Raw genomic sequence first — 12,603 nt, forward strand, 5'->3', positions numbered from 1 at the left:
TTCTTGGTTGTTAAGTGACTTTCAAAGGGTAGACATCAGCCATTTTAATTTGCAGTACTTAACAGAAATTTCATGTTAGTAATCTGTAACTTCTGTGGACTTTTCAAGCCTTATTTATATTTTGTTAAAGTTCTTTATAAATTCTAAGTGAAGATGTTTCTTGCCATCTTGTCATTATCCCAACAAATTTTAAGTTAAATCTTATAAAAGCAATGAACCTTTTATTTCTCTTATTTTGTTCATTAAGCCTTAAAAATATGACAGTTTTTAAAGCAGCATTCAAATCTACTTTGGAGGAGGCTTTTTTTCTGCCTAATAAAACTATAAAACTGATCTAGTTGCATCATTCAGAAAAGTCAAAAATAATTTTCCACCTCAGAGTGATCATATAGAGAAATAATAATGGTCCTATAGAGACATAATCTAGAATTAGTTCTGTAAGTGGTTTTTTGTTGATACAGTGTATGATGGATACTTCTTATTTGTAAAAGTCCAGCCTCTAAATTAAATTTTGGATTTTACTTTAACCATATAAATATAAAAAAATTTTTTTTGTGATACCTAAATTTTTAACTATAGCCAAATGAATTTTTTTTTTAAGTACCATTTGTTAATGACGGTATGCTCTTTCATCGGTGTTCTCAATTCTTTGCTGAGCTGTCTCTAGGAGAATTTCAGTTATGACATTTTAAAATCAACTTTAGTTTTTAAGTAAATTCAGCATGTTTTTATGTTAAATAGCCAGAGCTTAAGGGTTCTAGGCTGTGTGGAAGATCAGAAATACCATAAAACGAAACCAAGCAAAGATAGGGTATCCCAAATCCTAAAGTTCTGTTATGAGTTATATCCTTCTTACTGGTAGCACTAGGGCTGCCACAGGCATGTTGTGCATTGCATAATTCCAGGTGGCATCATTCATGTAGAACTAGCTAGAGTCCTGAGTCACATGGACTGTCTTCAGAGGCCCGCATTTCTCCCACTTCCCCTCATCCTAAGATTACTTCATGCATCATTGTCAGAAAAGAACCTGCTTTTGAAATATAAAAATGTCATTCATAAGCCATTAATAGCTTGGACATAAAAAGCATAATCAGGAAAAAAAATTGTGTTTTTTTGATTAGGAATTTGGAAGGAAGAAACCTTAAAATTAAGATTTGACATCTATTGGTCAGACTTTAGCCCAGAGAGAATTTAACATGTGATAATCTCATACTAATTATCAGCTCTTTCTAGCAAGTGCTTAGGAAACGTTTGCCACAGCACAAAATACAGCTGAGTACAGCAGCAAAAAGGGGAGTAATCCCACAGTGCAAAATACTTAATGTTTCTATTCTTTTCTCTTTGATATACATTTTTTAAAGAGGACCAGTAGCAGTGGAGAACTTAAATGCAAATACTGTGACACCATGCTTGTAAAATTAGTCATTGTTTCAGTTCTCTAATGCAAGGCATTGATTCAGTGCCAGCTTGACCAGGTAGACAAGCTATATATAGCAGTTTCTGTATCTCATATGTGATCACTGGTATTTATCTGACATAAATGACTAAAAGCTCATTGGCAAAAGTAATTTAAAACTAACCAGATTTATTTAAAAAAAAAAAAAAAAATTCTGTGATAAGCTCCAAAACCCATTTCTGAGCTTGGAGAGATTTTTGCTACAGATAGTGAGAACTCATAGTCTTGAGCACACCTGAATGCTCAGATTACATCGTTCAGTTCAGTTCAGTCGCTCAGTTGTGTCCAACTCTTTGCGACACCATGAATTGCAGCACGCCAGGCCTCCCTGTCCATCGCTAACTCCCGGAGTTCACCCAAACTCATGTCCATTGAGTCGGTGATGCCATCCAGCCATCTCAACCTCTGTTGTCCCCTTCTCCTTCTGCCTCCAATCCCTCCCAGCATCAGAGTCTTTTCCAATGAGTCAACTCTTTACATGAGGTAGCCAAAGTATTGGAGTTTCAGCTTTTGCATCAGTCCTTCCAATGAACACCCAGGACTGATCTCCTTTATAATGGACTGGTTGGATCTCCTTGCAGTCCAAGGGACTCTCAAGAGTCTTCTCCAACACCACAGTTCAAAAGCATCAATTCTTTGGTGTTCAGCTTTCTTCACAGTCCAACTCTCACATCCATACATGACCACTGGAAAAACCATAGCCTTGACTAGACGGACCTTTGTTGGCAAAATAATGTCTCTGCTTTTTAATATGCTATCTAGGTTGGTCATAACTTTCCTTCCAAGGAGTAAGAGTCTTTTAATTTCATAGCTGCAGTCACCACCTGCAGTGATTTTGGAGCCGAAAAAATAAATTCTGACACTATTTCCACTGTTTGCCCATCTATTTCCCATGAAGTGACAAATCTTACATTGTTCCACTTTTTTTGTTAATTCAAAGGAAGACCAAAGGAGATGGAAACTTATACTTTATACTATCCAAATACATACTTTAAAAAAGTGTTACTTAGATTTTTATAGCCAGTACTAGTCGACAGAGTTCTAGTTCCCCAGCAGATTAGATTAGGGAGAGTAAATTTTTTTCTTATTAGTTCAATAAGAAATTATCCAAAATATTAAAAATTCACTCCTATTCTTGACCTGTAATAAGTAGCAAACACTTTAGTAGAAAACTGGTAGTGACAGGGTGTTTTGAGAGAGATTTTATTGTTGTTGTTCTTAATATAATGAGCGTTCTTAAACTTTTGTAGTCACGTATTTAAAAAGAGACAAGTCATCCTGGATGTGTGCTTTTCACCATCTCACTATTCATATCATAGAGCATTAGATTTAACTAAAGTTAGAGGTTTGCCAGAACAATATGAGAAAGCAGGGGAGGATAAGGGAATTGAGAGTATATGTAAGAGATTATAATGAAGAACCTTAGAGTCTAAATAGAAGGAAATGGAGATCAGATTGTAGATCTCAGTGGGGTCAAAGGACTTTTAAGGTTGGGGTGCCAAAGAGAATGAGCTAGAAAGAGAGGTGATATTTGAGAGGGGTGATTAAAACAGAGATTATGGAGGTATACAGTTATTGGTGATAACAGAGTCTGATATATGATCCCAAGAGGGAGAGGGTTAGTTAGATAAGGTTATGATGACGGCTTTATTAAACTTTGATTTCTCCATGTAAAAATCTTAGACCCTTCAGAAGATGACTGGTGTAGCTCAGGCACTGGCCTGGCAATAGTAAACAGCAGTGTTTGCTATGTTGATTGTGGCCTTTTTTTATAAAGTATGTCATTTCTCAGGACTGAGAGTTCAACATGATTTCCTTGCTGGTGGATTTGAAATTTTGTATCTTTAAGTATTCATTATTAATTCACACCTATTTTTTCTTTAGGACTTTGTAATTACTATTGTTGTGACTTTTTTGTGGTTGGTGAGCACTTCAGCCTGGGCTAAAGCTCTTACAGACATTAAAGCAGCTACCGGTTCCAGTATTGTCCAGGAACTTAAGACTTGTAATGTTCAAGGAGTGATGTGCCAGTTTGTCTCTGTGACTAGTATGGGATCCCTAAACGTGTCTGTGGTGAGTATGCAGTGTTTATAAAATATTTTATTTCACTTACTAGAAAAACCTTACAGTGATTTAAGAAAACAATAGTTTTAATAAATCCCTGGATGAATATATTGATTTTATCTTTACCAAGCTTATCAGAATCCTAGTTGTCATATAGTCTTTATAACAGCAAAAAAAAGTTTGTGAAGAAAATTATTACTTGTAAACAAGGTTAGACAAGATCATGGTTACGTCTTTATTAAGATTAACTAGGCAAGACTTTGACCCTAAAGGCGCTGCTGCTGGTGCTGCTAAGTCACTTCAGTCGTGTCCGACTCTGTGTGACCCCATAGACGGCAGCCCACCAGGCTCGCCCGTCCCTGGGATTCTCTAGGCAAAAACACTGGAGTGGGTTGCCATTTCCTTCTCCAATGCATGAAAGTGAAAAGTGAAAGTGAAGTCACTCAGTCGTGTCCGACTCTTAGTGACCCCATGGACTGCAGCCTACCAGGCTCCTCTGTCCATGGGATTTTCCAGGCAAGAGTACTGGAGTGGGTTGCTATTGCCTTCTCTGCTAAAGGCACTAATATAAAATTTATTAAGACAGTGTGCTAAGGTCATTACACATATGTCAATTCTGAGAGGAATGTGGGAAGTGGTGTTATTATCTTCATTTACAACTGGGAAAGAATATAGCTTGTATGTTAAATCACTCAAGGTGACAGGGCTAGTAAGTTGGCAAAGCCAAGGTTTGAACCAGATCTGACTTCTGTTGTTGCTGTTTAGTCCCTAAGTCATGTCCGACTCTTTGTGACCCCATGAACTGTCCTCTGTCCATGGATATTAGCCCTTTCTCTGCTTTGCTCTGGGTCTCTGAAAATAGAACTTTCATAGTTCCTTCAGTTCAGTTCAGTTCAGTCGCTTAGTCGTGTCCGACTCTTTGCTACCCCATGAATCGCAGCACGCCAGGCCTCCCTGTCCATCACCAACTCCCGGAGTTCACTCAGACTCACGTCCATCGAGTCAGTGATGCCATCCAGCCATCTCATCCTCTGTCGTCCCCTTCTCCTCCTGCCCCCAATCCCTCCCAGGATCAGGGTCTTTCCCAATGAGTCAACTCTTCGCATGAGGTGGCCAAAGTACTGGAGTTTCAGCTTTAGCATCATTCCTTCCAAAGAAATCCCAGGACCGATCTCCTTTAGGATGGACTGGTTGGATCTCCTTGCAGTCCAAGGGACTCTCAAGAGTCTTCTCCAACACCACAGTTCAAAAGCATCAGTTCTTCGGCACTTAGGTTTCTTCACAGTCCAACTCTTACATCCATACATGGTCATAGTTCCTTAAATAATCCTAAAATTTTGGCCTCTAAATTTAAATATTATTTTGTCTGGTATTTTATCCAAATACAGATATATTATTAATATAATGAGGGTATTATTTTTAAGGAGATTTCATGTCTTTTCAAGAAAGTATTTTTCAAGTGGATAAAGTTGGTCTTGCCTTATAAAGCAATTTGGCCAAATTTTTGTTTTAAAAGTCTTTTTTTTTTTTTTTTGCATATATATTGACGGTGAGCTGAGATAATTTCAGAAGTGTTTTTATACCCAAATAATACAAAAAGATAGAAGAAGGCAGTTTGGGGCTTCCCGGTAGCTCATTGGTAAAGAGCCCACCTGCAGGTGCAGGAGACTCAGGTTCTCTCCTTGGGTTGGGAACATCCCCTGGGAGGAGGAAATGGCAACCCACTCCAGTATTCTTGCCTGGGAAATTCCATGGACAGAGGAGCGTGGCGGGCTACAGTCCATGGGGTGGTGAAACTTGACTTAACGACTAAACAACAACAGCACAAATATGATAGTACCTAAGCTTTTTACCCTACTCTTACCTCATAGGTCACTACTATTCTTGTATTTCTTTTTTTTAAATACTGTGAAAATAGGATATCTGCAGTTCCTTCATCTCTGAGACTTTGAACTTTCAGATTTGTACCTGGGAAGGCTGATTTCCTTTAGGTTGATTAATACAGGATGTGACGTAAGGTTTTCTTCTAAGACTCCTCTCTTGTGGCTGCAGCTGTGGAAACAGAGGTGAATGTAGGAGGGGGATGAAGTAGGGAAGTAGGAAAAGGTGCACAAAGGATGTTCATAACCATTCAGATGGGAGAAAAGTAAAACCCCTCCTAGTGAAGGAACCATGGATCCCAGTTGTTTTCTTCACCTAGAACCACCAAGGTCTAAATATAAAGTAATAAAAGGAAGGTCTTATTTACTTTTCTCAAACAAATTTAATTCCTTTTTTAAATTGGTAATAATGCACATGTAGAAATAAGATATGTTTTAGTCACGATTTGATATGTTACAGATTTAGAGATTTCACTGGGAATAAGTCATTATATATCTAAATAGGGCATTGAAATAGAGTCTTCCGTTTTTATTCCACTTGATGTATCGTTCAGACTTCAAATGAAATGATAGTATATGGCCTGGAAATATTAAATATTTATAGGAAAACTAAGATAGGTATGAAATTTTAATAGTATACTAGATTTGCATGTTTGTTTTTCTCTTTCTTAGATCTTTGGCTTTCTGAATATGATACTTTGGGGAGGAAATGCATGGTTTGTGTATAAGGAGACCAGCTTTCACAGTCCATCAAACACTTCTACTTCTCAAGGAGGTATTCCTCCTCCAACTGGAATATAATTGAAGGGAGAAGTACACTGTATGAAATAAATGTCTGTACTATGACCTGTTGCCAGCACCTTGAGAAGCATTTTTTGTTTCTAATAAAAGTAATGGCTTTTTCAGTAAATTGGTGGGTTTAAAATTTTGCTGCTTTTTTACATAAAGCTTATGCCTTTCCTAGGAATTTAAGATGTAAATGTATTCTCACATGTGAATTTGAAAATTCAGGGGCCTATTATGAGATGATACACATTTTTAAATGAACGGTAATTTCTTCACTAAGTTGTTTTCCTTCCAAAGTGTTTACACCTTAAGCCTTAACGTATATCTTCACTCAGAAAAGAGTTTTATTGTCATATCATAATAGGAAGAAAATCTCTTTTGGAATATTACACTACTGTAAGTTTGTACAGATCATATTCCTAAGATGTGTCTTTGTTTAAGAAAGTTTTGATTACATAAATCATATTTAGAAAAAACATTTAGTTAACAGTTTATATCTGAACACTGTTTATATGTTATGAAAAATGCTTAATTACAAAGGCTGATGTATGTTTTATTTCTGTTTTTCTAAATGACCTACAGTACTTGGTAGGTGTACTAAAATTGTTTGGGGAGTGGGGTTTAGAGACTTCTAAAAGATGTATAGTTAATTTGGTAATTCTCTCGCATGAGGTGTAAGCTTCCATATGCTGGTTATTTAATAGATTTGCTACATAAGTAAAACATGGTTCACCTAGATAGTTTGATATGTATGGGCATTACTCCTAGTAGTATTTGTTTGTTGTCTTTTGTTGCTTATGCTCCTTCCGTGCAGGCTGAGACCTAATCTCCTGCAAGTACAGTAAAATAATTTACCAATTTTTGCAGACCCTATTCATAGGATAAAAAAAATTAAGATTGCCTTTTACTTTTGAAACATTTATATTCGATGAAGTTGCTGTCTTGAGTTTAGTATTGATATTGTGAAAATGAATGCAATTTGGATTTCACATTTCTTAATGTTTGTTCTTATTTCACAAATGGATAATTAAGGAATTATGCGTCATAAAGAAGGAACCTAAGTGAGCTATATTATGGGTGTGCTGTCTTTGCTCACACATTTGGGTAGCTTCTGGAATATAGGACTTATTCACGTTTTGCTTCCTAATCTTTCTGTTGTACAGGGCCAGATCTCCTCTTAGCCACTTGATTGTTTTTATGTGAAGCACATCTTACTATCGCCTTATTTTGGTTGCTTTTGTTCACAAGAATTGTTAATAAGAGAATGTGTATCCACCTTAATAAAGAAGTTAAAATAAAGAGTGCACTGATTGTTATATTATAAAGAAACTTTAATCTTAAAGGCATGAGCAGTATAAAATAGAATTGATTTACAAAGCAAGAAATAGAATATTACAGTAGGTTTTTTTGTTTGTTTAATGTTTGGCAAGGAATAAAAAATGCTTTGGACACCCTGGTTCTATTTTTCTTTCAATATCATTTTAAAATGCTCATTTGTAACTTTCAGGTTGAGTTTTACTGATAAACCTTTTCTAATTGACTGTCCAGTTGGCAGCAAAGATTCTTAATTAAAAGTGTATGCTCTGGAGCCAAACTCCCTGAATTTGAATCTTGGCTTCACCACCTACTAGCTCATTGTTGGCTCAGTCTTGTTTGATCTTTGCGACCCCCTGCCAGGCACCTCTGTCAATGGGATTATCCCAGCAAGAATACTGGAGTAGGTTGCCATTTCCTATTCCAGGGGATCTTTCCAACCCAGGGATTGAACCCCCCTGTCTTGCAGCTCCAGCATTGGCAGGCAGATTCTTTACCTTTAGGCAATTTACTTACCTCTGTGTGCCCCCGTTTGCTTATCTGAAAAATGAGAATAAGAATGCTGACCTCAAAGAGTTTTAAGTTAATGGCATTAAATGTTAATAAATAATGAGATCATAGATCTAGGAAAAAGTCCATTCTGTTGCCTTTCACTCTCTGATTTTGAGTAAGTGTTACAGGGTTAAGACTTCTAGGATAATTTCCAGGACAGAGGTTGCAAAGAATTTTTTGTAAATAGCATTATTACCAATGTTTTTGTGAATTGAAGTCACTTGAATAAAGATATGCTATAAATGTTAAGGTCACTTGCTTGCTATATACTTTGTTTCATGTTTAATTAAAAAATTTAAAATCATGTAGCATTTAAGATAAGTATGGGCTTTGCCGGTGGTTCAGAGGGTAAAGAATCTGCCTGCAGCACTGGAGACCTGGGTTCGATCCCTAGGTTGGGTCAGGAAGATCTCCTGGAGAAGGGAATGGCAACCCACTCCAACATACTTGCCTGGAAAATACTGTGAACAGAGGAGCCTGGCTGGCTAAGGTCCACGGGGTTGCAAAGAGTCTGACATAACTGAGCGGCTAACACTTTTTAAGATAAGCATAAGAAATAGTATAGAACCAAGTGTCCACCACTAAGGAAAACAAATATTAACATTTTGTTTTATTATGTCAGATTTGGTTTTGTCTTTTTAAGGAAATAAAGCATTATAGAGACAGCCATTTCCTTGCTGAAGTAGATTTTTCTTTTCACTATTACAGATAGCACTGAAATATTTTTGCAAAATACGTGAAGGCTTCTCTAGGATATACCACTAGAAGTAGAATAGTTGGCATGTGAAGTATTCACATTTCATTTGTAACTTAGGTAGTAAACAGTTGTTCAATAAGGTGCGAGTATGGTGTCAGTTTAGTTTCCCACTAACAATATGTAAGAGTCCCTGTTGCCTGTATTCTTGCCTTTGCTTGATGCTTGATGTTATTGGATTGTTGCCATTCTAATGGGTTTGCGATGGTGTCTGATATTTTTGAATTTGTATTTCTCAGATTGCAATTGAGGTTGGTTGTCCTTTCCTGTGTTTATTGGTCACTTCGGTTTGCCCTGCTCTTTATTGCCTATTCATATCCTTTGCCAATTTTTCTATTTTGTCTTTTTCCTATTGATGTGAGGTGCTCTTTATTCTGGATACCAATCCTTTGACATTATGTAGATTGCAACTGTCGTCTTCTTCTCCATAGCTTGTATTTTCACTTTGTGATTTGTCGTACAAAAGTTTGTCTTAATACTGACTTAACTGTCTTCATGGTTTGTGCTTTTTGTGTCTTAAAAAGTCCTTCTCACTACCATAAAGATATTCACCCCTCTTTTCTTCAGAATATGTTAGTTTTGTTTTTCACTTTTAGGTCTTTAAACCATTGGGAGTATACTTTTGTATATAGTATAAGGTAGGGATCTAATTTTTATTTTTTAAATACTCCCAATTTTCATGGTATGTATTTAAAAGTTCATCTTTTGTTCCCTCTGTCGTATATCATTTCTGTATTATTTGTAGTTCTTTACATTCTATACCAATCCATATCAGCCCTATCACCCTTTAATTATGTAACTTTACAGAAAGAATTGCCATCTGAGAGGATTAGTGCCAAAGCACCATCATTGTTATTCACAGTGGTCTTGGCTGTCTTGAGCCCTGTACCCTTTCATATAAATTTTAGGATGAGCCGGTCAAGTTCCTAAAAACCTTTGGGGTTTCAGTTGAAAAGAATTGCATTGAATTTATATATCAGTTTTGGAGAATTGTCATATTTATAAAATGTATTTATGAGCATGATGTATGTCTCCTTTTATGTCCTTCAATAAAGTTATAATTTTCTGCATAAAGATTTAGATTGACATTTGTATCTTGTAGCCCTGGTTACTATTGTACATAGTAACACTTAAGTTATGTTCTAAGTTAAATTGTAATTTTTTTTGCTGGTATACAAGATTTCTCTATTATTTATTGACTTTATTCATTTTTCTACAAGGCAGTCTTTCTAAACCATGTATGTGTGTGTGTGTGTATGTATATGCTCAGTTGCTAAGTCTTGTCTGACTCCTGCGATCCAATGGACTGTGGCCTGCCAGGCTCCTCTGTCTGGAATTTTCCTGGCAAAAATACTGGATCAGGTTGCCATTTCCTGCTCCAGGGATCTTCCCCACCCAGGGATTGAACCTATGTCTCTTGCATCCCCTGCATTGACAGGCAAGTTCTTTTACCCCTCACCACCTCTTAACTTCTTAGTAATTTTAATAATTTGTAGGTTCCTCTACTTTTTATATAGATAATTATATCATCTGCAAACTGGTAGTTTTGTTTTTTCATTATGTTTGGAAATTAGAGTAAATCTTTATTATCTTTAATTATAGTTACGTTATACTTGTCATTGGAGTCTATGAAAAATAGAAAATATGTTTATTTGAAAATACAGTAGCTGCCATTTTGCTTCACTATAGTAAACAACCACAGATTTATACCACCTTGTATATTGGTCATTCTGCTAAGTCACTTCAGTCGTGTCCGACTCTGTGCGACCCCATAGACGGCAGCCCACCAGGCTCCCCCGTCCCTGGGATTCTCCAGGCAAGAACACTGGAGTGGGTTGCCATTTCCTTCTCCAGTGCATGAAAATGAAAAGTGAAAGGGAAGTCGCTCAGTCGTGTCCGACTCTTCAAGACCCCATGGACTGCAGCCTACCAGGCTCCTCTGTCCATGGGATTTTCCAGGCAAGAGTACTGGAGTGGGGTGCCATCACCTTCTCCGATTGGTCATTCTAGTGGTATGTAAAATTTGGTCAATATTCATAGTTCTTACATTGTGGAACATACAAATAAATGGAAAATAGTTAACAGTTAAAGTGATTAATACTATTATATAGTTTACAATATTGTCATACAGAGTCTATTTCCTATTGGATTTTACTTGTATAAGAACAGTAATTACAAGTGAAGCCTTACTTGCTAGTCGAATTTCAAAAATTTAGCTGTTCAGTTTTTTTTTTTTTGCTGTGCCACACAGCATATAGAATCTAGTTCCTTGACCAGGGATCAATCCCACACCCCTTGCAGTGGAAGCACGGAATCGTAACCAGTGGTCTCATGCTCCATGATAATCTCTCTTACCCATCTATTCCCCAGCAGCTAATGATCTTTGTTTCTATTAGTTTACATTTTTTAAGTTGTATGTAAATAGAGTCATAGAATACGTATTCTTCTTGTTGGACTTCTTTCACTCAGCATAATTATTTTCAGATCTATGTTGCTTATATCAACAACTCATTCCTTTTTATAGCTATTGCACACAGCATGTGGATATACCACATATGTTTTATACATTCACCTGCTGGTAGATACTTGGGCTGTTGCCAGTTTGGGGCTAATACAAATAAAGTTGCTACGAACATTTATATAAGTGTCTTTGTATGAATATGTTTCTCTTGGATACATAGGTCAGTGTGGATGGGATAGCAGAATCATGTGGTAGAAACATTAAATTTTCTAAGAAACCACCAAGGTGGTTGTGCCATTTTAAATTCTCACCAATAGTGTATGATAGTTCAGTTACTTCACATCTTCATCAACATTTGGTATGGTCAGTCTTTTTAATTTTAGTCATTCTAATATGTGTGTATATCTTTGTGATCCTAATTTGCAATTCTATAATGGCTAATGTGGGCTTCCCTGGTGGCTCAGGGGTAAAGAACCCGCCTGACAATGCAAGAGCTGCAGGTTCAATCCCTGGGTCAGGAAGATCCCCTGGAGAAGGAACTGGCAACCCACTCCAGTATTCTTGCCTGGGAAATCCCATGGATAGAAAAAGCCTGACAGGCTACACAGTCCATGGGGTCCCAGAGAGGCGGGCATGACTGAGCGACTGAGCACACAGTCTTTTTACAGCATGTGTTGGTCTATCATCAGAACTGAAAAGGGAGCTGTATGTCTATAGTAGAGATCTCAAATAAATAAATAGGGCCTTCATCACAGTATCATCTCAAGGTCCTGGGGGATGCTTTGGTTTTCCTTGTCTCCATTACACTTCATTCTCTTAGCTGCATAACCACACACTGGACCTCTTTACCCTAATTGCTCCTTCTCTGAAATCTTTCTTATCCTTATTTTAATAATTTCACTGCATCTGTTCTCTGACCTTATCAGAACTGCTGGTCAGTCTCCTCACGTTCTGGTCATGTCTTCTGGTTTTACTTTCTTCCCTGCCTAGCTACTCCTCTCATGCCAGCATTCCCAACTTCCTTGCCTCGCAGAAGCCCAACCACAGATCATTCTTTCAGCTTTCTCTGTTCCTACATAAAGACTGGACATATTGCTTGACAAAATCACTCAGCTGTGCAGATTGATCTTACTCTAGAAAGTGAAAGTCGCCCAGTCGTGTCCGACTCTTTGTGACCCCATGGGCTGTATAGTCCATGGAATTCTCTCTGCCAGAATACTGGAGTGGGTAACCTTTCCCTTCTCCAGGGTATCTTCCCAACCCAGAGATTGAACCCAGGTCTCCCGCATTGTAGGCGGATTCTTTAATCAACTGAGCCACAAGAGAAATCCAATTA

The 12,603-nt window shown here is 37.3% G+C and overlaps 1 protein-coding gene across 1 annotated transcript in view; it reads left to right on the forward strand.

The window, feature by feature from the left end:
- Positions 1-11,450, forward strand: part of SYPL1 (synaptophysin like 1) — a 33,295-nt gene extending 21,845 nt beyond the window's left edge. Inside the window, exons 4-5 of the mRNA XM_070369631.1 lie at positions 3,341-3,529; positions 6,073-11,450. Coding sequence (XP_070225732.1) covers positions 3,341-3,529; positions 6,073-6,201 — 318 coding nt within the window. The 3' untranslated portion in view covers positions 6,202-11,450. The remainder of the gene's footprint in view (positions 1-3,340; positions 3,530-6,072) is intronic.
- The last annotated feature ends 1,153 nt before the right edge of the window (positions 11,451-12,603 follow it).

This window comes from Bos mutus, chromosome 4, assembly GCF_027580195.1.
Source record: "Bos mutus isolate GX-2022 chromosome 4, NWIPB_WYAK_1.1, whole genome shotgun sequence".
NCBI classification, from domain to species: Eukaryota; Metazoa; Chordata; class Mammalia; order Artiodactyla; family Bovidae; genus Bos; species Bos mutus.